At 45.7% G+C, this 21908-nt stretch overlaps 1 protein-coding gene across 2 annotated transcripts in view; it reads right to left on the minus strand.

Moving 5' to 3' along the window:
- Window positions 1–416: 416 nt before the first annotated feature.
- Window positions 417–21908, minus strand: part of LOC105475872 (acyloxyacyl hydrolase) — a 206135-nt gene continuing 184643 nt past the window's right edge. Inside the window, exons 20-21 of one of the 2 annotated variants that reach the window (XM_071095041.1) lie at window positions 18408–18484; window positions 417–515 (exon numbers count right to left, since the gene is read on the minus strand). In XM_071095041.1, the coding sequence (XP_070951142.1) occupies window positions 510–515; window positions 18408–18484 (83 nt within the window). In that variant the 3' untranslated portion in view covers window positions 417–509. Of the gene's footprint in view, window positions 516–9810; window positions 10191–18407; window positions 18485–21908 lie in introns of those variants that run through there. The other variant, XM_011731433.2, reaches the window with a different exon arrangement.

The following is a 21908-nucleotide window of genomic DNA, read 5'->3' on the forward strand; positions in this document are numbered from 1 at the left end:
AGGGAGGAGTGGAGGGAGAGGAGGAGCAATGAGCAGTGTGGTGGGTTCAGCTGCAGAGGAGGGGCCCAGTGGAAAATCCTGGGGTGGGGCACTAAAAGGCAGGGACGTGTGACTGACTTCCAGTTTTAGGTCATCTGCTTCTCTGTGCTGCAGGACAACTTTCTGCATTCTTCCCAAACCATCATTAAGTATACACTGGCACAGCCAACAAGAAGAACATGGGATAAGGTACGGTCAAGAAAGCAGAAGAGGACAAATGTGGTGGCTCACCCTGTATTCCCAGCATTTTGGGAGGCCGAGGCTGGAAGATCGATTGAGCCCAGGAGTTAGACACCATCCTGGGCAACATAAAGAGAACCGGTCTCTACACAGCTGTAAAGAAAAGTTAGCTGGAGGTGGTGGTGTATGCCTGTAGTCCCCGTTACTTGGGAGGCTGAAGCAGGAGGATTACTTGAGCCGGGGGTTGGGGGACACGGGTTGAGGCTGCAGTGTGCTGTGATTGTGCCACTTCACTCCTGAAAGAAATAAAGTAGAAGAAAGCTAAAGTGGATTTCTAGCAAGGAAAATAAGAAAGTGCAGTTTGGGTCTGACTCAGGAGTCATTGTGAGACAATTCCTTTCCCCCAAATAGTCCAGAGCAGTGGTTTGACACTTTGTCTGCACAAGAGAATCATCCCGGGGAGCACTTTGGAACCACAGATGCCTAGGATTTCACCCAGGCCAATTAAATTCAATGCTCTTTGGGTGTGACCCAGGCATCAGGAGAGTTTTGAAAGTTCCCAGGTTATAGCAATGTACAGCCACAATTGGAAACCACTGTCTAGATCAGTGCTTCTCCAACTTTAACATGCAAACAAATCACCGAAGGATATTGTTTAAATGCAAATTATGATTCAGTAGTAGGCAGGCTCGCTATTTTGCATTTTTAACAAACTTCCAGGTGAGGCTGGTCTGATGACCACATTTTGAGTAGCAAGGGATAGAGGTAGCTGACAGGTCCGTTCCACATATTGCCAAATTGGTATCCAGAAGGTTCTAATTTACACTTGTAGAGACTGCTACTTGTCCTCCTATATCTATCCTCCCTTCTCTTCTGGTAATAAAACTGCCTATTTTCAGTTACCTGCTTGGCTAGACAAACATTTTTAGCTTTCTTTAAAGGTGCATGGCCATGGGACTGAGCTGGGCCTCCTGGGGTGCAAGTGGAAGTTGCATCCTCAAGGAAGAAAGAGTGGCCTTCCTCTCTTCTTCCCTCTTCCTGCTCGCTGAAATGCAGTCCTGGTGGTGTTGCTCCGGAGGCTGTCTTGAATCACAAAATAGAAGTTATATGCTGAAGGTGGCGGCAGCAAAGAGAAGTTGTGTCTGTAATTGGTTCTTTCAGGTGGATTCTTGGTCTTGCTGACTTCAGGAGTGAAGCCTCAGACCTCCACAGTGAGTGTTACAGCTCATAAAGGTAGTGTGGACCCAAAGAGTGAGCAGCAGCAAGATTTGTTTTCAAGAGCCAAAGAACAACCTCTCCACAGCATGGAAGGGAACCCCACCGGGTTGCTGCTGCTGGCTTGGGTGGCCAGCTTTTATTCCCTTATTTATCCCCACCCACATCCTGCTGATTGGTCCATTTTACAGAGTGCTGATTGGTCCATTTTACAGAGTGCTGATTGGTGTGTGTACAATCCTTTAGCCAGACACAGAGAGCTGATTGGTGAGTTTTTACAGGATGCTGATTGGTGCACTTACAAAGCTTTAGTTTGACACAGAGTGCTGATTGGTGTGTTTACCAGCCTTTAGCTAGACAGAAAAGTTCTCCAAGTCCCCACCTAACCCAGAAGCCCAGCTGGCTTCACCTCCCAGAAGGAGTCCGTGGCAACATGGAGTCCTGTCTGAGCCCTGCACCACCCACCAATGGGAGTCCTTTATGTGAAAAAAATAACCTTTTTTTTTTTTTTTTTAAAGAAAAACCCATTATTACTCTGGATTGTACCCATAAGCAGTTGAACCTAACCCTAAAGACACTTAGGCCCTCCAATAGAGTAGGAGTGTGTTGGTATGTTTCCCTCTATAACAACCATGCAGGAGCTGGATTTTGAAGAAGGAGGAGTGTTTCAGTTTCCCAGAGGAAACAGCCTACGGAAAAGCATGGAGCTGTGAGAGGGTGAGCCTTTTCTTCAGTTCACTGTCACTGCATAAAAACCCCCTCGGAAACTTAGAGGCTTGAAAGAGGAAGAGTGCATTATATTCCATGGTTCTGTGGGTTGGCTGGGCTCGAGCTCAACTGGAAGGTCCAAAATGCTCATTCACACTTTTGAGGCCTCAATGTGGGCTGAGGTGCCTCATTTTTTTTCCATTCAGCCTTTCTCCTTCACGTGGTGTGTCATCCCCCAGGGTTTCTCTCGCAGGAGTGTAGCCTGGACTTCCCCACATTGATAAAGGAGTTAAGAAAAAAATCACTTAGGCAGATAGTTAGGGTATGGGAGTCCTTGGTAAGTCTTTTCTCTTTAATGAAAAGCAGTGCCAAATCATTTTATAACAAAGAGCAGCCTGTAAGGTCTAACTGCAGACATAGACAAGCAAGCTGGGAGCTTGCATGGGCGAATGCTGGCAGGAACTGGGGACTAGACTTGTTCAAGATGGTGGCTCCATCTTCCCTTCTCTTTGTCAGCCACGTGTGCAGTAAAGAGGAGACAAGATGGCGCTAATCAACTAAGAAGTCCATTTGCCTAATACAATGAGGGTGGGGTGACTAGCCTTCCACACTATGTAAACATCATACCTGATAGAACCAATCTGTGAGCCCTAAGTAAATCAGACACAGCCTTCTCCAGCCTGCTTATAAAATCTGCTGCAGTCTGCTGCCTCCCTGCTTTTCGGATGCCTTCCTTTCTCTCTCTCTTAGAGAGCTGCTCTCCTGTCTCCTTTCTTCTATTAAACTTTCTGCTCCTTAACCCACCCACATGTGTTCATGTCTTGAATTCCTTCTCAGGGAGAGACAACAAACACCAGGGTATATACCCCAGACAATGTAGCCGTTTCAACATGGTGGCTGTGAGATCTAAAAGGGTGCAGAGGGCAGCTTCACCTCCTAAGGGCAAGGCTTGGGTGTGGCAGTCTCACTTGCATTTCCTTCTCTGGGCCAGCCCAGCTTCAAGGGCTGGGAATAGATGCCGCCTCTCATTGGAGGAGAAGCAGGCACATGCGGGAGGGCAGCCATTGTTGGCAACCAGCTTTGGAGACTTACCTACTGCCCGTGTTTTGTAATGACAAGCTTCCTGTGACTGGGATGCAGGATCAAAGAAGAAATGGGCGGGAAAGAGAGCCTGGAGAGACATGGACTCTGCAGGTGACGAGTTTGGAGTTTAGGCTGCAGTCAAAGCTGACTCTAGCACATGTGATGGTCAGATCACATCCTGGTTATAATGATGCTAAGAGCCACTGTTGATTCACCACTCAGCATGGTTTACAAATGTCATCTTCTTAATAAATGCAGGATAGCCTAGCAGCTAGGGGCAAGGACCCTGGAGCCAAACGGCTTGCCTTCAACTTCATAACTCATCACATTATTATTATTGAGACAGGATCTCACTCTGTTGCCCAGGCTGGATTGCAGTGGTTCGATCGTTGAACTGGGCTCAAGCGATCCTCCTGCCTCAGCCTCAGTCTCCTGAGTAGCTGAGAATATAGGTGCGCACCACCATGCTTGACTGACTTTTTATTTTTGTGCAGGGCCTTCACCATGTTTTCCAGGCTGGTCTCAAACTCTTGGGCTCAAGCGATCCTCCTGCCTTGCCCTCCCAAAGTGCTGGGATTGCAGGCATGAGCCACCATGCAGGGCACCTGATTCCATGTATTAGCTGTGCAGTCTCAGGCAAGTTACGTAATTGTTCTTGGCCTCCTGTCTGTAAAAGTAGGGAATCATAGCAGACTTGCCACATGTGGTTGCTGTAAGGGTTAAGTGAGATCATATATGCACTGTACTTGCCACTTACCCCTCTGTAAGCATTAGCTCTTGTTAATGCTCACAACAGTGCTGGAAAACGGTACTATTGCTCCCATTTTAAGGAGGAGGTAACTGAGGCACCAGGAGCTTAAGGCTTCCAAGGCCTGTTGCTTCATGAATTCCCACCGATTGTGTTTCCATGTGTCCCCAGCTCCAGGAGGCAGCTGAACAGAATTGTGTTCTTTCCATGAGACTTATGTGAGCCTGGAGTCTCTACCTGTCCCTGAAGAGTCCTTTGCTTCCCTACAGCCTCACTCAACCTCCTGGCTCCAGCTGATATTTGCAGAAAGTCACTGTAATAATATTAACAGCTGGGGGCTTTTCTGAGCCTGTGCAAAGTACGCATCTTGGAGGGCAGAGTCCTCAGGTGATACTGAAAGTTTCTGGGGTATGAAGCTGCCTTGAGCCTGGACAGGTCATGGAAGCCCTTGGTGCATCCTCTCAGCCATCTTTCTGCTGAGGTTTATTGGCTGGAGCTTTGTGAACCTGTGAGTTACATTAGCGCTCTGAGGCTAGAAGGCTTCCTATAAATGCTCCATGTAATTAATTATAAACAAAGCAGCCAGCCAGGAGCACAATACCCAAAGAAATCCTTAGCAAGCCTCAACGTGTGCTCTTTATTTCTCCTCTGCCTTTCCGTCCATCCAAGAGCTTCAAAGTGTAATCCTCCTTAACGACAGATTCATGATGATGAGACCATTCATTTTGATACTGCAGTTTTAAGAAGTGACCCAGAAAACAGGCTTTAAAAGCAACCTCTCCCATTCCCCTTTACCCTAAGCAAAGGCCCAGATTAAAAGAGACTTATCTTGTATGAATATTTATGCTACAGCCTCTGCCAAATCAGATTAGGGGAGTTCATCCCGCCAGGCAAACACAGGTTCTGTACTCAGATTTAATCAGAAACTGACATGTTAATAGCATATTGATGCATCCATCCATCAGGAAATCCATACAGCACAGTGAATGTGCACCGTGCATCTCGGAGCCCAGGAGAGTTGCTGTCTTTGTCACTTTTGGTTCTACTAAGAGAGCTGTTGTTGCAATGAAAGGAGTTCCAAAGACATTCTGCCTCACACCAAAGATGAGAGGTTGGGAATTCTGGTCTTAAAATGCCTGGGAAATCCCTTTCTTGACACTGCCAGGGAGTGTGTGAGACAGAGGCTGACTTCTCTACACAGCATCTTCCAAGGCACTTCTGAAGAACCAGACACCACAGGGTGTTAATAAGTATCATGAGAACAAAACGCTCAGGTCAAAATGTTGGGTAAATGATGAGTTGAGCAGACATTTTTTTTTTTTTTTTTTTTTTAAGACAGAGTCTCACTCTGTCGCCCAGGCTGGAGTGCAGTGATGCGATCTCGGCTCACTGCTATCCCCACTTCCCGGGTTCAAGCGATTCTCCTCCCTCAGCCTCTGGAGTAGCTGGGATTACAGGTGCGCACCACCACACCCAGCTAATTTTTGTATTTTTAGTAGAGACAGGGTTTCACCATGTTGGCTAGGATGGTCTCGATCTCCTGACCTCGTGATTTGCCTGCCTCAGCCTCCCAAAGTGCTGGGATTACAGGGGTGAGCCACTGTGCCCGGCCCAGACTGTTTTTACTGTAGAACTTCCACCCTGTGACTTTCCAGGAAGCAAATAAATTACGCTGTGCATCCAAACTTTTTAGACTTTGGAGTTCTTCCTTCTCAAAGCACCACCCCCTCAGAGCATACAACTTTTTTGTGCCATGGAGCCCCTTGGCAGGTTGGGGAAGCCTAAGGATCCTTCTCAGAATAACATTTTCATTTTATTTTATTTTAGACAAGGTCTTGCTCTGTCAACAGGCTGCAGTGCTGTGGCAAGATCACGATTCACTGCAGCCTTGAACTTCTAGGCCTAAGCCATCCTCCTGCCTTAGCCTCCTAAGTAGCTGAGACCACAGGCATGTGCCACTATACCCAACTAATCGTTTTGACTTTTGGTAAAGACGGGGTCTCACTGTGATACTCAGGCTGGTCTGGAACTCCTGAGCTCAAGCAGCTTTTCCACCTTAGCCTCCCAAAGTGCTGGGATTACAGGCGTGAGCCACTATGCCCAGCCAGAATAACATTTTTAAGTGCAAAAAAATAAAACATGTAGGATTACAAAGAATACCAATTCTATTAAAATAAAATATCAAAGAATATTTTGAGATATTAAAAAATGAGCATATATAAATGTATGTGCTTCTTTTTGGATGTGTTAAATAACAAGATAAAAAGTTGGTTCTAATAAGTACAGTTGTTTTAAAGTATTGAGGTTTTAAAGTGTAAGATATACTTGATCCTCATGGTTCACTGATCACATATTTGTGAATTCGCCTCTTTGCTAAAATTTATTTGTAACATTAATGTGTACTTGTGGCACCTTTGCAGTCATCTGTGCCCATGCACAGAGCAATGGCAAATTTGGGTTGCCCAACTAGCATGTTCCCCAGATGAGATTGGTTGGCAAGGTGAAGTTTTGCCTTTTTTTTTTTTTTTTTTGAGACAGAATTTTGCTCTTGTCGTCCAGGCTGGCATGCAATGGCACGACCTCGGCTCACTGCAACCTCCGCCTCCCAGGTTCAAGTGATTCTCCTGCCTCTGTCTCCAGAGTAGCTGGGATTATAGGTGCACACCACCACGCTCAGCGGATTTTTTGTTTTTTTAGTGGAGATGGTGTTTCCCCATGTTGGCCAGGCTGGTCTCGAACTCCTGACCTCCAGGTGATCGACCTGCCTCGGCCTCCCAAAGTGCTGGGATGACAGGCATGAGCCACTGCGCCTGGTTAAGTTTTGCCTTCTTGTTTCAGCTTTCATACTGCAAACCTGTGTCCCCTTTGCAGTATACTTAGTGCCACATTTTTGGCATTTTGTGCTTTTTCCTGATGATGTTGCTGTTTAAAATGGCTACGAAGGGCAGTGCTGAAGTTCCATCTAGTGCTGCTAAATGATGTGCCACAGAAGGCTGCAACGCGCCGCACAGAGAAAATCACCCCAGTGGTAGATGAGCTCTTTGGAGGCAGGAGTTACAGTGCTGTTGCCTGTGAGGTCAATGTTAATGAATCCACTGTATATTAAATATGGTGTCTTTTCAACAAAAACCACACGGAAAACCAAGTTATGTGTTGACTGGTTGGTGAAAATGTTCAGACTGCAGGCTCATAGGAACCTAGCCTTGTGCTTCCCCTAAGGACAATGGTTCAGCACGTGCTAATTCAGTGTTCACGGCAACTTTATAGAACATAACTGTTACGAAAAATAAGAAGCAACAGTATCTGCAACAACTGCAATATGATGTGAAAGTATTTGTGACAAAGACTAATTCAGCTGTGTTTTGTTACCTACATTCACTATGAAAGGAAATGCTAAATTTTAGCATTTGCATTTAGAAGACAGTGAAGACTTATTTTTTTCCCCATTCAAGTTTACAGGCACTATTAATTCTGGGGATCCATAAGGACCCTAGTTAAGAATATTTTCTCTAGTGGGATTAAATCAGTGACAGAGAGCAGGAAGGGATAGAGAAGCTGGTGCAGATTCTGGGGAGATTCAGGTCCGGTCACATTGTTTATCAATACAAGTCCCATATAGAGATTTTTTAGCTGATCTGCTTCTTCTGGGGAGCTGACTTTATTTTTGTCACCGGGGCCTGAACCCAAAAGGCTCAGCACGAAATGAAAAATGCCAACTGTGGGTGGAAATAGACATTTTGGTAATTACTCATGCGGCAAATGGTGACCTCCATTTCAATAGTGAAGGGCAAGCCTGGTCTCTCCTCTGATAACAAGAGAGAGTATCTGTTTCTCTTTTTTCTTTTTCTTTTTCTTTTTTTTTTTTTTGAGACAAGGTCTCATTCTATTCCCCAGGCTGGAGTGCAGCGGCGCAGTCTGGGCTCACTGCAGCCTCGACCTCCTGCTGGGCTCAAGTGATCTTCCCAAGCAGCTAGGACCACAGGCGTGTGCCACCACACCCAGCTAATTTTTGTACTTTTTGTAGAGACAGGATTTCACCATGTTGCCCAGGCTGATCTTGCACTCCTGAGCTCAAGCGACCCTCCCACCTTCGTCTCCCAAAGTGCTGGAATTATAGGTGTGAGTCACAGTGCTTGGCTGGGAGAGAGAAATTATAAGAGAGTTTTGGGGTGTTTAGATGATGATGACACAGGAACCCCAAGTCTCCTCACCAAGTGTGCCCAGGGAAGAAGGCGCCTCTGATGGCTTTTCTTTCTCACTCTTCTCACTGTGATGAGTGAGGAGCGTGATTCAATGGGTCTAGTTCAAATGTGTCAAAAAAGAGGCTGCTGATTTTGCTTTTAAATAGCAAGAAATAACAATGTGACCTGGAGAGCAACACTAACTTCTCATTCATTTATTCATTCAGTGCTATTTGTTGTGCATCTGCCGTGGTCAGGCATTGTGTTGGGGGCTGGACACAGGAGTACACGTGACCAGCCAGGTACTGATCTCATGGAGCCTGCAGTTCAGGTTTTGGTGCTTTTTTCCACAGCCCCTCCAAGAATGGGGAGATGAGGAGGGCTGCATGTCAACTCAGGAAAGCCCTTCAGGTGCCTCTCAGTGGACAATCCTCAGACACCATCATTCTGGAAAACTTGAGGCTGAAGACAGTAGCTCAAGGGGCACCAGTGCAGAAATACAGGATAAGAGCTGTTATAAGAAGTACACAAAGCACAGGGACAGAGCATTCTCAAGCCAGAGAGAAAGACTTGGTCAAATCTCAAAGAAGGAACGTGTCTGGAGCATAGAAAATGCAGGCAGAAGTGAATGAGCCTTGCCCGGGCCCCTGATCCAGGGGAGAAGGCCTGACCTCAGACTCTAGTTTTGCAGGTAATAGTGGTATTTAGTATTGATTTCCATGTAGTATTTATTTGCAGTATTTGTGTTTTCTAAAAAAGTGAGATGAGGTCACCATCCTCTTCTACCTCTCAATTCCTTGGTGCTGTGCCTCAGAGTAAGGTCAGAGCTCAGGATTCGGGTACCTTTGTTTTCCTGCCTGAGCCCATTCAGAGGATGGAACTGGTTAGATGTTAGGTTGTGGGTGGTCAGGTCTAAGATAATTTAAACAGTCTTTTTTAGAGGGGTGGGAAGTGACAGGTTCAGAAAAGACATATAGGGTGGGAGAAGGGAGGTGGTCAGGCCGGGGGACCCTCCCTTTACTCTGGAGTCTTCCTGTACAGATTAAATAAGTGTACTTTGGGTATCTATCACCTTAAATATTTGTCTTTTCTTTATGCTAGAAACATTCAAATTATTTCCTTCTAGCGATTTGAAACGAAATGTACAATAGCATTTTGTAAACTATAGTCACCCTACTGATCTATCAGACACTAGGCCTTATTTCTTTTATCCAGTTGTATATTTATACCCGCTAATCAACTAATAAAATACTTTAAAGGAAAAAAATGTATTGTCATTTTTCTGGACTTTGTGAGGTTATATGGTACTTGTTAACTTTTAAACACTTGTAATTTGTGTGATTTCTTTCCTCATTCTAAATGTGTATTTAAGTTCATATCTAATTTTGTATTTATAGTTTTGTGTTATGTTTTTCAAGGGGGGCTCATGAAGCCTGGTCTGCCCTCTTGTGTGAGTCCTTGGCAGCTGGCCAGCCGCCTGCATAGGAGGAGCCTCAGCTCGCCAGGCCATTTTTAAGAAGTTAACAACACAGGGAGGATCAGTCCCCTGGCAGGCCAAGACCTTGGGTAAATTGCTGAACATCACTGGACTTCTTAAGTGTTTTTAGAAACTCCTTTTAGAACAATTAGCTATAAAGGGCACAGATACTCTCTTGCTTGGAATGGCACCCAAAGCACTTTATTAAAGGTTATTTCAGGAACAATGGAAGGGTTACTGATCCCAGGAGCACACAGCATTGCACAGTCATCCAGATATGCTCTTCATTGAGAGAAAGACATTTTGCAAAGATGCTGCTGAAGGAGACTCCTTTGGGCCTGTGACGTAGCAGCCCACACAGGGTTGTGGAATGAGTTTACCCATGCCTCTGCCTCCCTGTGCTCCCCAGGGGTGCATGCTCCTGAAAGGCTCAGTGCCCGCCTTGGTCTCCAAACACCTGTTTAATCTGGGGGTTGAACGGATTCTCCTTTCCCAGGATTTGGGGCCACTGGAGCTGCACCTTCTCCCAGAAACGATCCGCAAACAACAGCAAAGCCACCTGTGAGAGAGAACCCAAAGGAGGAGGAAAAGGGAAATTAGGACAAATCACTTACCAACAAGATTTCTCACGTGCTTTCTGCCAGAGACAGCCTCTAGGATGGCCCCGTGACTCCCAGCCCCATGTCTCTGTATAACCTCCATCCCTTGCTGGTGGTGGGACCTATCACTTGGTTCTAACAGAGGAAATGTGGCCGTGGTGAGGAGATGCTGCTTCAGCGATGCTGTCACGTTGTGTGAGGCTCGGCCTTGCTAGTGACTCGCTTCGGAGGCTCTCCTTTCTGGGCTGAAGCTGGGGGTGATCCAGCTGCCATCCAGCCTGAAGCTGGCTCATCAGTCCTGCAGACTCACGGGAATGAATCTGCCAACAGCCCGAATGAGTTTGAAAGTAGTTCTTCCCCAGATTAGTCTCCAGATGAGAACGTGGCCTGGATACCATGCTTTGATTTTCATTTGTGACACCCTAAGCAGAGGACCTAGTTAAGCTGTGACCCACAGAAACTGTGAGATCATAAGTGTGTATTGTGTTAAGCTGCTAAGTGTATGTAATTTGTTTTTCCAGTAATAGATTAAAAATTCACTTTATCAGAAATTCACTTTTTATTCATCTATGGACAGCTAGCATTTACTGCAGGCCTAAGGCTTGGGTTTTAGAGGTGAACATGGTATGTTCTTCCTTCCAGAAAGTCTCAGCCTAGTAAGGTAACCAGACATGCAAAATGACACCACCAAGCCCACAGGGAGGGCTGGGAGGCTGACGCACACATGGGAAAGGGAAGACATGTCACTTCTGTCTGGTGGGGGAAGGGGTGGGATCTCTCTGAAGAAGGTGGTGGCTGAGATGAATTTTCTAGGAGTTCCGCAGACAGATGATGTGGGGAAACAGTGCAATGGTAGAGGACACAGCATGTGCAAAGGCTCAGAGCTGTGGGAGAGAATGACATGTTTGGGGAACTACAGGTGCTTGGGAGTGGAGGCTGGCTGGGTCCCTGACTGGGTTGGGGGGGATCCTGGCAGGCTGTGAGTGCAGGGAGTCTGGCTGAAGTGCCAGAGAGGAATCCTTAGCTTAATACACAGCAGTCTCGACTCTTGCTCTCCCAGCCTGAGACTTGCTCTCTGGTTCTGCTGTCGCATATCAGGTTTCCCTTTACCCATGATGTTAGCTGGGTCCATTCTTGGTTGTCCAGTGTCTGGCTTGTCATTAACATGCCTTTGAGGAGGACGCTCTTTCTCTGCAGACCATGCCCTCATTTAGCAAATGGGACCTGGCCAGGCCTGCAGACTCCAGATGGCTCCATCTCAACAGTGGTTTTCAATGCTGAGCAATGAGAAATATGATTGCTGAAGGCCTCCAAGACGGGAATACATTGTTTGGGAAGGATGCTCAGGGATATCCCCGACTTCTCCCCACAGGGCAGCTCACAGTCCCCTTCCTAATAGGCAGCAGGGCCAACTCCCTCTCTGGGCCCAGCCCTCTCATCTGGACATTGAGTGGGTGACAGAAAGTGATCCAAAGTCCTTTCTGTGTCTGACTATGTGTGAGATTTTAGTAGTTAGAGAAAACTAGGCCTGATTCAGTCACTGCATAAAGTCCCCAGCATTTTAATGTGTTCTGAGCCTTCTAAGGTGGACACAAACTTCACTCATCCCACTGCATAATCTCGGTCATGTCCATGCAGTGTCTCCCTCACAGCATAACACACAGACACCATACACACATACACCACACCCCTCACAACCCCACACCACACACACCCCCCCCCACAAACACCACACACACACCACACTCCTCACAACCCCATACCACACACACATACATCACACACGCCCCACAAACACCACACACACACCACACTCCTCACAACCCCACACCACACACACATACATCACACACCCCCCACAAACACCACACACACACCACACTCCTCACAACCCCACACCACACTCCTCACAACCCCACACCACACACACATACATCACACACCCTCCACATACAGAAACACCACACACACACCCCACACACCATGCACACCACACCCCTCACAACCCACACCACACACACATACATCACACACACTCCCATACCCCACACACCACACAGCATACACAGAAACACTACACATACTACACACCACACATACATACACCACACCCCTCACAACCCCACACCACACATAAATACATCACACACACACCCCACACACCACACACCACATGCCACATACACACCATACACACACCACACAGATACATCACATGCACACCACACACAGATACACCACATGCATCTCACACACACACACCACACACCCCACACCACACATACTCTCATATCCACACACACATCCTACACACACCCCCCACACACCTCAGATACCACCACATGCACACTCACCGCATACACATATCACATACACACACAACCCTTACCACACACACACCACACACACCCCCTATACCCACATCACACACACACCCTACATACCACACACACACACAAACACCACACGTACCTCACCCCCAGACACCCCCACAGAAAGCACACAGATACTACACACACACACACAGCAAAACCACACACCATATGCACCCCACATATACTTCTTTGCACTTAAACGCAGGAGCACGGCAAAGGCTGCCTGCATAGCTGGCCAGTGCCCCAGGGAGGGCCGGATCATCTCTCACACAAAGCATCAGGGTCTTTGAAGACAGAGGCCTGGGCTTGTGGCTGTTTTCCTGCCATTTCTCAACAAAGGAGGCTGCTGCCAGGTCTGTGGAAAATTACTGGTTCTTCTTTTTTATGTTATTGGCTTTCAACTTGATACACCTAAGCTGTCTTTCTAACAGTCATGTGGCATCAAGGCATTTAGTTCCCTCTCTGTGTTAATAAGGCAGGAGACAGGGTGAGGGCAAGGAGAGGGAAACGAAAATGAAAGAGCTCAGATCTGAGCATTTGCTAACTGTTTGGTTTGAACGCAATTCGTTGGTTGTCACCCTAATAAGGAATAAAATATTTATGAGCAGGCATTGAGAAAATATTGAGCTGAAATGAGACTGGCATGCTTATCACTAAACTAGAGACTTGTGATAAAATGATCCACTGTAATCATTCATTCATTTGACAAATATTTACTGAGCACCTACTGTGGGTTTCTCATACTGCCATTTCCTGTTATAACTTCCACGAGGCACTGCACAGGGCAGGGCACAGCTACCCTTTCCTCTCTTTATCCAAGTTAGTTTCTTTCTCTCTCTCTCTCTTTCTCTCTCCCTTCCTTTCCTTCCCTTCCTTCCTTCCTTTCCTTTTCTTTCTTTCCTTCCTTCCTTTTTTCTCTCTCCTTCCTTCCTTCCTTCCTTCCTTCCTTCCTTCCTTCCTTCCTTCCTTCCTTCCTTCCTTCCTTCCTTCCTTCCTTCCTTCCTTCCTTCCTTCCCCCCCCTTCCCTCCCTCCCTCTTTCTTCTTTCTTCCTTCTTCCTTCTTTCTTCTTTCTTTTCTTTTCTTTTTTTCTTTCTTTTTCTTTCTTGTTTTGAGACAAGATTTTGCTCTGTCACCCAGGCTGGAGTGCAGTGGTCAGATCTCAGCTCAGTGGAAGCTCCGCCTCCCAGGTTCAAGCAATTCTCTTGCCTCAGCCTCCCCAACAGATATTCTTTTATGCTTCTCTATTCATAGTCTAAAATATTAAAGCAAAACCTGTTCATTCTAGAAAAGCTGAAAACCCACTTAAGCAAAAAGAATAAAACACAATAAAATTCATCTGTAATTAAAATAGGCAGCCTCTGTTAACATGGGGTGTAGAGCCTTTCTGATTTTGTATCTTTTTTTTTTTTTTTTTTGAGATGGAGTCTCACTCTGTCGCCTATGCTGGAGTGTAGTGGTGTGATCTCGGCTCACTGTAACATCTGCCTACCCAGGTTCAAGTGATTCTCCTGCCTCAGCCTCCCAGGTAGCTGGGATTACAGGCACATGCCACCACGCCTGGCTAATTTTTGTATTTTTAGCAGAGACGAGGTTTCACCATGATGGCCAGGCTGGTCTCGAACTCCCAGTCTCAGGTGATCTGCCCGCCTTGGCCTCTCAAAGTGCTTGGATTACAGGTGTGATCCAATGCGCCTGGCCCTGATTTTATATCTGAATACACACACACACACACACACACACACAGGATTCCTCTTGAATATCATCTTGTAATCTGCTCTTATTGAAGTCGAATTTAGACACAGTAAAATGAACTCTCTTTGGTAAACAGTGCCATGAATTTGACAAATGCATATAGTTGAGTCATTGCTCCTATAATCTGTAGTCTTATCATATTTACTTTGCTCTACATTATAAACATATTTCTGTGTCACTAAAGGTGTATCTGTTTTGTTTTGTTTTGTTTGTTTGTTGTTGTTGTTGTTGTTTTGAGACGAAGTCTCACTCTGTTGCCCAAGCTGGAGTGCAGCGATGCGAACTTGGCTCACTGCAACCTCCGCCTCCCAAGTTCAAGCAATTCTCCTGCCTCAGCCTCCTGAGTAGCTGGGACTATAGGCATGCACCACCACGCCTGGCTAATTTATGTATTTTTAGTAGATGGGGTTATTCAGTGCATGGTATGCCATCAGATGGATGCAAGCTAATTCATTTTACCAGTGGAAACTTTTATTATATACCCTCTACCCCAGCATTTGTTCTCAGGATGGGAGGATGGAGACACCCTCCTCCTGCTAGTTCACACAACCTTGGCAGCCCAGGAGGTCATCAGCTCCCCTACTAAGCATGTGTGTGGAATAATATCTATTCCAGAAGCATGTTAGGGAATGGGTGCTCTGATTAAGTAGGATCTTCTGGTTAACAGAGGTTCTTTTCCAGGTATTTTCCTTTGTAGTTGAACGTCTTTCAGAGCCCACTTTCTTGTTAAGTTGTATATAAATACATCCAATTCATAAGACAGTAAAGCCAGAAGTGGTTTCACGGTTCATCAAGTTAGCTTCTTGTAATACAGCGTGATGCTTTATTCAATCACCTGATGATCTGGAATCATGCTGGGCCATCTTTCCATTGGCCTGTGACTGCTGTGGAGAATGTGGGAGGAGAGTGGGCAGGATCTATACTGACTCCAGGATGCACTTGACTTTGATTCCTTGAGTAAAATCTCTGATAAGAACTTGCCTTGCTGTCCTGCGACTCTGTGTTTGGTCATTTAAAAAATCTTTTTAAAATACAACTTTTCCTTTTGTTTGTCTCCATCTCTCTGGACTAGTTCCTAACCAAATCACCCTCCACGCCACTACTACAGGCGTCTTTTTAGATCACAAGTCGGGCTATTTCTTTCTTGCTTGAGAACGTCCAGTGGCTCCCCATCTCCCTCAGGACCAAGGTCAAGCCCCAGACAGATCTTCCATGATCTGGTTCCTTAATAAGCAGTACATTTCTCCCTCTGTCAACTCCACGGTCATACTCTCCAGCTGCACCGAGCCCTTTTATTTCCTCCAAAATGCCATGCTTTCTTTCATATTCAGGTCTTTGTCCATGCAGTTGCCTCTGCTCAAAACACTTCCTGCAACCCCTCTTTGCCTCCCTTCACTCTACTAGTTCATGGTCTTAGTTTCGACATCACCTCCTCTGAAAACTTTTTTTTTTTTTTTTTTTTTGAGATGGAGTTTTGCTTTTGTTGCCCAGGCTGGAGTGCAATGGCACGATCTTGGTTCACTGCAACCTCCGCTTCCCGGGTTCAAGCGATTCTCCTGCCTCAGCCTCCTGAGTAGCTGGGATTACAGGCATGCGCGCCATCATGCCTGGCTAATTTTGTATTTTTAGTAGAGACGGGGTTTCTCCATGTTGGTCAGGCTGGTCTAGAACTCCCGACCTCAGGTGATCCACTCACCTCGGGTTCCCAAAGTGCTGGGATTACAGGCGTGCGCCACCCCACCCGGCCTGAAAACATTTTTGAACACCTCTCTCTCCCATCCTACCTCATAATGCTCTGTGGTGTTCTGTACTTGCACAGTTGGAGGCATTTACTGCTTTATATTTAATTGTCTGTTTACTCATCATTTTCCTACTCTATACTATAATTTTAAATGGCAGGGCGTTTTCTTGTTCAGTTTTGAATTCTCACTGCATTTGACACTGGGTAGTCACTCAATAAATAGTTTTGGATGGCACTTTGCCAATCTGGACTTTTCAGCTCAATATACATGATAAATAGGCAGGCTTTAGGCCTGGCTATCTGTTCTTGGCCTTGATCACCGGCTACCAGCATGTGAACAAATCTTGAAGGAATAGCATAAGATTATGGCACATATTGATTTTCAGCTTTTGACTGTGTTTTCAATAACCACATATAGTGAAACTGTTTGAGTGCAAGACAGAGCCCCAATTTGACAGACCTTGAACCTCAAAATCATTTTAAGAGTCAGGGACAGAATGGTCATTTGATAGATGGGATAAATATATGCTGGGGGATAAAACAAAGCTGTCTTTGATCCTCTTCTTTTTAGTTTGTTCCTGATACTCTACGTGACCATCTTTTCATATGCCCATTGTCTACAGAATCAGAAGGGTAAGATGCTACTCTGTGCAGAGAATGACAAGAATTGCTACCTAATAACTGCTAGAAAGAAGGGAGCCAGGCGCAGTGGCTCACGCCTGTAATCCTAGCACCTTGAGAGACTGAGGCGGGTGGCTCACCTGAGGTTGGTAGTTCGAGACCAGCCTGACCAACATGGAGAAGTCCCGTCTCTACTAAAAATACAAAATTAGCCAGGCTTGGTGGCACACGCCTGTAATCCCAGCTACTCAGGAAGCTGAGGCAGGAGAATCGCTTGAACCCAGGAGGCGGAGGTCGCAGCGAGCTGAGATCACGCCATTGCACTCCAGCCCAGGCAACAAGAGTGAAACTCTGACTCGAAAAAAAAAAAAAAAAAAAAAAAAAAATCGAAAGAAGGGATATACACAAACTCTTCTAAAACCAAAGGCATCATGTTTTGGGGAATAGACCCTGATATTTAACCAGAATCTAGCCAATAATTTTCTTTGATCAACTCATCCAATTGATACACAGGAAGGTTAGAAATTCTGAGGGCATTATTCTGATTTTTTTTTGTGTGTGTGGCTATTTAAATCTGTGAGGTGGGCATTTAATACTTACTTCAAAATTTGCTCAGCATTTGTGGGACACCACTTTTACTCATTTGTTGGAGAGTGGGCACCCTTCTAGTTCCTTTTGAGGTGATTCTTACCCCCAGCATGAGCACTGGTCGAGCCTAGAGTTGGAGGAAGGTAGGCTGTGTTTACCTTCATTCAGGCTCCTGAGGGGACAATCAGCCCTCTTGTGGCCTGGGTCTCGATGGCCAGCCAGGGAGCATCCTCAGGCATGCCCCTCACGTTTGTACCCTTTGGTAGCCACACCGTGCTTCCCTAACTGCTGGAGCAGAAAGGTTCTAGTGATGAGGGATTGCCTGAGAGTAAATGGCCCATCCCTCCCCATAGAGGAGCAGCTTTCTACATTTTACAAGTGGCAGAACAACTCCCCCACTTCTTTTTCTTCTTCTTCTTAATAAAGAAATGTCATGAGCAAGTCCAGGACATACAACAGATAAAAGTAGAGCTTCTCTGGTTGAAGCCAGAATAATGGGATGGGAGTGGAGCCAGGAGGGGACACAGTCCCACCCTCTGGCTCCCCTTGCTTTGTGAAGAGACCAGAGGAGAGCTACTTTACAGAACTGTACTTTGGATCCTCGATAGAAACAGCTCTTACTGTAGGATACCGCTAAGGACATTGTTCTCCTCCTATACAGCACCCTTTCTAGGAAGACCATAGAATACGTTTCTCATGGGTCTCACTTCCAAAAAATCCTTGTTATTTTCCTCTTTTTTTTTTTTTTTGGAGTGCTTGATTTATTTTTCTTATCTTATGGAAGCCATGGCTTAATGCCCCTTTTAGCATTGCACAGAGCTGCCCTTCTGGCAGTTTCTCAGGACTGCCCTGCACATATTTTATGAATTATAGAAACTAAGTCAGGAATCCAAGTATAATTTCTACTTTATTTTCCTATTGTCCCAAATTTCACTTTGTTTTCATTAAATCTTCTATCTTATACGTGTATGTACCTTACCTCAAATCCTTTCTTTCTGGAACAAAACAGGATAAAAATAAACACATGAATGTGTAAGCATAATTAAAAACTAACAAACCATCCAATAACCTTCGGCAGCCACCATGTGACTGCGCTCACCTCGTTGGGGTGGAATCCATCCACGGGCTCGATGAGCTGCCAGGGCTGTCCGCCTCTCTTCTGCCACTCCTGTATGACTGCAGGACACAAAACGAGAGGGTTACAGACACACTTGCACAAGCAACGGCCAACATCCAAGGACAAGGACATGAGAGCTGCCTATGCCCTCCCGGGCCCATGTTGACTCAGCCACGGCTGTCTCTGAGCTGCTCTCTTGCACTGGGGGATTTCTGAACATAAAAAATCTTCCCACTGTGTGTGTGTGTGCTTTTTCTAACTCAGGAAGGGAATACATGAGAATGTTGGATGAATGTGGTTTGTGTAGCAGGGAGGGCAGTAGGAAAAGGTGAGCTCTAAAATATTCAACACCTATTTCAGTACATGTCACTTTTCGGTGGTGCGGTAGGATGGTATTACAGTAGGAGAAAGTCAAACATTTTGTTAACATCCCCTTTCATGGGTTGCCATTTGCAGACTCTGCCTGCATGTGTCAAGCACTTGCCTTTAAAAATCATACAGTATGTCAGGAATATAATTACATAAAATTATCTCATCACCACAGTTAGAGGGAGTATGGCTGCAGAAAAAATATTATGAACCCCAAAGTGATGAAAAGCAATGAAACTGTCCTTCAACAGGGGTGAGAGACCAAGAATGTCAGTTGCTCTAAGGCAGCAGCACAATTAACTCTACATCATTCCATCATACAGTCAGTAAGAACTCCTCAAGGAAACTTCAAATCCCTAGGAAGCCTCCAGAGAGCAGCATCTGAGCCAGCTGCTCCTGGCGAAGCTACGCCCTCACTTTCCCAGCGTCCAGTGATGGGGGCAGGCACAACTAAGATTCCTCCCGTTCTTTACTCTTCATTCCCCAGAAAACTCAAGAACATAGGTCTGTGCCCTCTGTTTCTCCCCTTCTCATCCCAAAGTAAGGATGGAAATTCTGTCAGGGGCTTTGATTGGACAAGAGGGGCTGGACTTCCCATGGCTGAGTCAATACAAGGCTGCTTCTGCAGTTAGTCCTAATATTCCAGCATGGTATCCCCACTTACTACTTAGCCTCCATTCCCCAGGGGCTGAGGATAATGCTTCCCTTCTCAAAGCTCAGGAAAAAATTCATACTAGTGGTTTGGAGTCCTACACACTGAATCTCCAGCCCCTGTTAGCTTATTCTCTGGCAGAAAGACTGCCCCTGAGCCGCAGCCTCATATTATGCTTCTAGAGGCTGTTAGAAGAAGCAGCTATTGAAAAGTGGCCTTTGCATTTCTTGAAAACTCAAATTGAGGACACTGTCCACTGTGTTATGTGGTGTCTGCCACACAGAGTCTCCAGGGAGAAGTTGCGGCATGCTGGTAAATAACGCTTCTCTCTGAAGGAATGGTAGGTACCTGCTCTTCTAATAGGAAGCTCAGAGCTGCAGCAATGCTTAAACAGCACTCACTCTCATGCAAGTTTATTTGTTCTGCCAAGCCAGCATGCAGCTTTCGACAATATCTTTCTTGCCCTTGGCCATAGTGTCTTGTAAAGGGACAGTTTTGGGGAAGCTTGCCTGGTTCAGTCTTCAGCTTGCCTGGCCTGTTTTTCCTGTTTTGCCTGTTTTTTCTTTTTTTTGGGTGTGGGGGGGTGCATGACCTTGGAATCCAACCTTCTTCTTGAGGTTCAATTCTAGCTGCCCCACCTTTCCCTCTGGACTTGACACTCTGAAGCTCCTGTGGGTTCCAGACTGCCCTGCTGGCTGCGATACTGGCCCTGCCTGCTCAGGCATGTTGTCCAGCCCATTCCCTGCCATTCCTGATCTGAACATCCAACAAATTGCCCTTAATGGAGAACCAGGCGTCTGGAAAGATTTCTTCAAATGCAGAGCCAGGATCACCACTCTCAGTTCTCTTTGTCCTTTTATGATCTTTGCCTCGTCTATCCTTGCAGTCCCACAGGAGTCTCTCAAACAACAATCAGCAATGATGCAGAAAGACCCAGGCCAGGTGAAATGTCAGCCTCCCCGTCCCCTCTGTGACTTCAGAGATAACATCATCTCCATTCTACTTGTGCTCCTTTTTGCTTCACCAAAGTTCTTGATGAACATTTTGTCCCTTCTCCCACTTTTCCCTTTATTTTTAGTTGGGTTTCACTTTATGCTGTACAGATGCTAACAGAAGAAAGAAAAGAAAGAATGAAAGAAAATCCCAACAGTGTGTTGCAAGGACTGAATGTTTGTGTCCCTTTCAAATTCCTGTGTTGAAACTCGAATCCACAGTATGATGGCATAGGTAATTATTCTATGAAGATGGAGCCCCCATCATGGGGTTCATGCCCATGAATTCATGCCCAGCCAGGTGTGGTGGCTCATGCCTGTAATCCCAGCACTTTGGGAGGCCGAGGCGGGTTGATCACGAGGTCAGGCGTTCAAGACCAGCCTGGCCAACATAGTGAAACCCCGTCTCTACTAAAAATACAAAAGAAAACCCAAAAATAAAGAAACAAACCAAAAGATTAGCCGGGTGTGGTGTTGGGCACCTGTAATCCCAGCTACTCGAGAGGCTGAGGCAGGAGAATTGCTTGAATCTGGGAGGAAGAGGTTGCAGTGAGCCGAGATTGCGCCACTGCACTCCAGCCGGGGCGACAGTGTGAGATTCCGTCTCAAAAATAAATAAAAATAAAATGAACCCCAGAGGGCTCTCTCACTCTTTTTTTTTTTTTAAACCATATGAGGATACAATGAGAAGTTGGCAGTCAGCAACATGGAAGGGGACCCTCACCAGAACCTGACCATGCTGGCATCCTGATTTTAAACTTTTAGCCTCCAGAACTGTGAGAAATAACTTTTTGTTGTTTATAAGTCACCCAATTCATGGTATTTTATTACAGTATTCTGAGACAAGACAGTTATTTAAAAATTCCCAGGTGTGCTAATAAGAGCAAGCCAATGGGAATTGAGCCCAATCAAGACTTCAGACAGAATCTACTAAAAAGTTGTGAAGAGTTGGATGAATAAGACATGGAGGCAGAGTCCTCTTGTAATAAATAGATGCACAGCAAACCAGGACCTGACCTGGACTATCCTGGTGTCATCTGATGCAGTGGTGGTAGGAAGCCTCTTAAATACTTTTTGACTCTCCATGTCTGCAAAGAGAGTTGAATGACATATTGAATCAAAATCCATGCCTGAGATGGCTAAGAAAAAGTCTAGAAAAGGATTATGGTGATCAGGAGCTCTGGAAAATCCACAGTAGACAGCAAATTTGAACCTGTTAAGGAAACACAGTTTAAACAAGATCGTGTTCCTTGAGAAGAATGTTTACTAGGAGCCTGATATTACAAAGGTGAGATTTGCTTATACAGGAGTTTCTTAGACTGTGATTCAATTTTGGCATCTAGGCTTAAAGTAATTCTAGGCTATTTTCATTTTGATTTGCATTTTATGTGAGTTACTAATTACCAAACTAAAACCTATGGCCCTTAGAGAAAGAAAGAGAGGTGTTGATAGATGTCTTCATGGAACAAG

This window comes from Macaca nemestrina, chromosome 4, assembly GCF_043159975.1.
Source record: "Macaca nemestrina isolate mMacNem1 chromosome 4, mMacNem.hap1, whole genome shotgun sequence".
Lineage (NCBI taxonomy): Eukaryota > Metazoa > Chordata > Mammalia > Primates > Cercopithecidae > Macaca > Macaca nemestrina.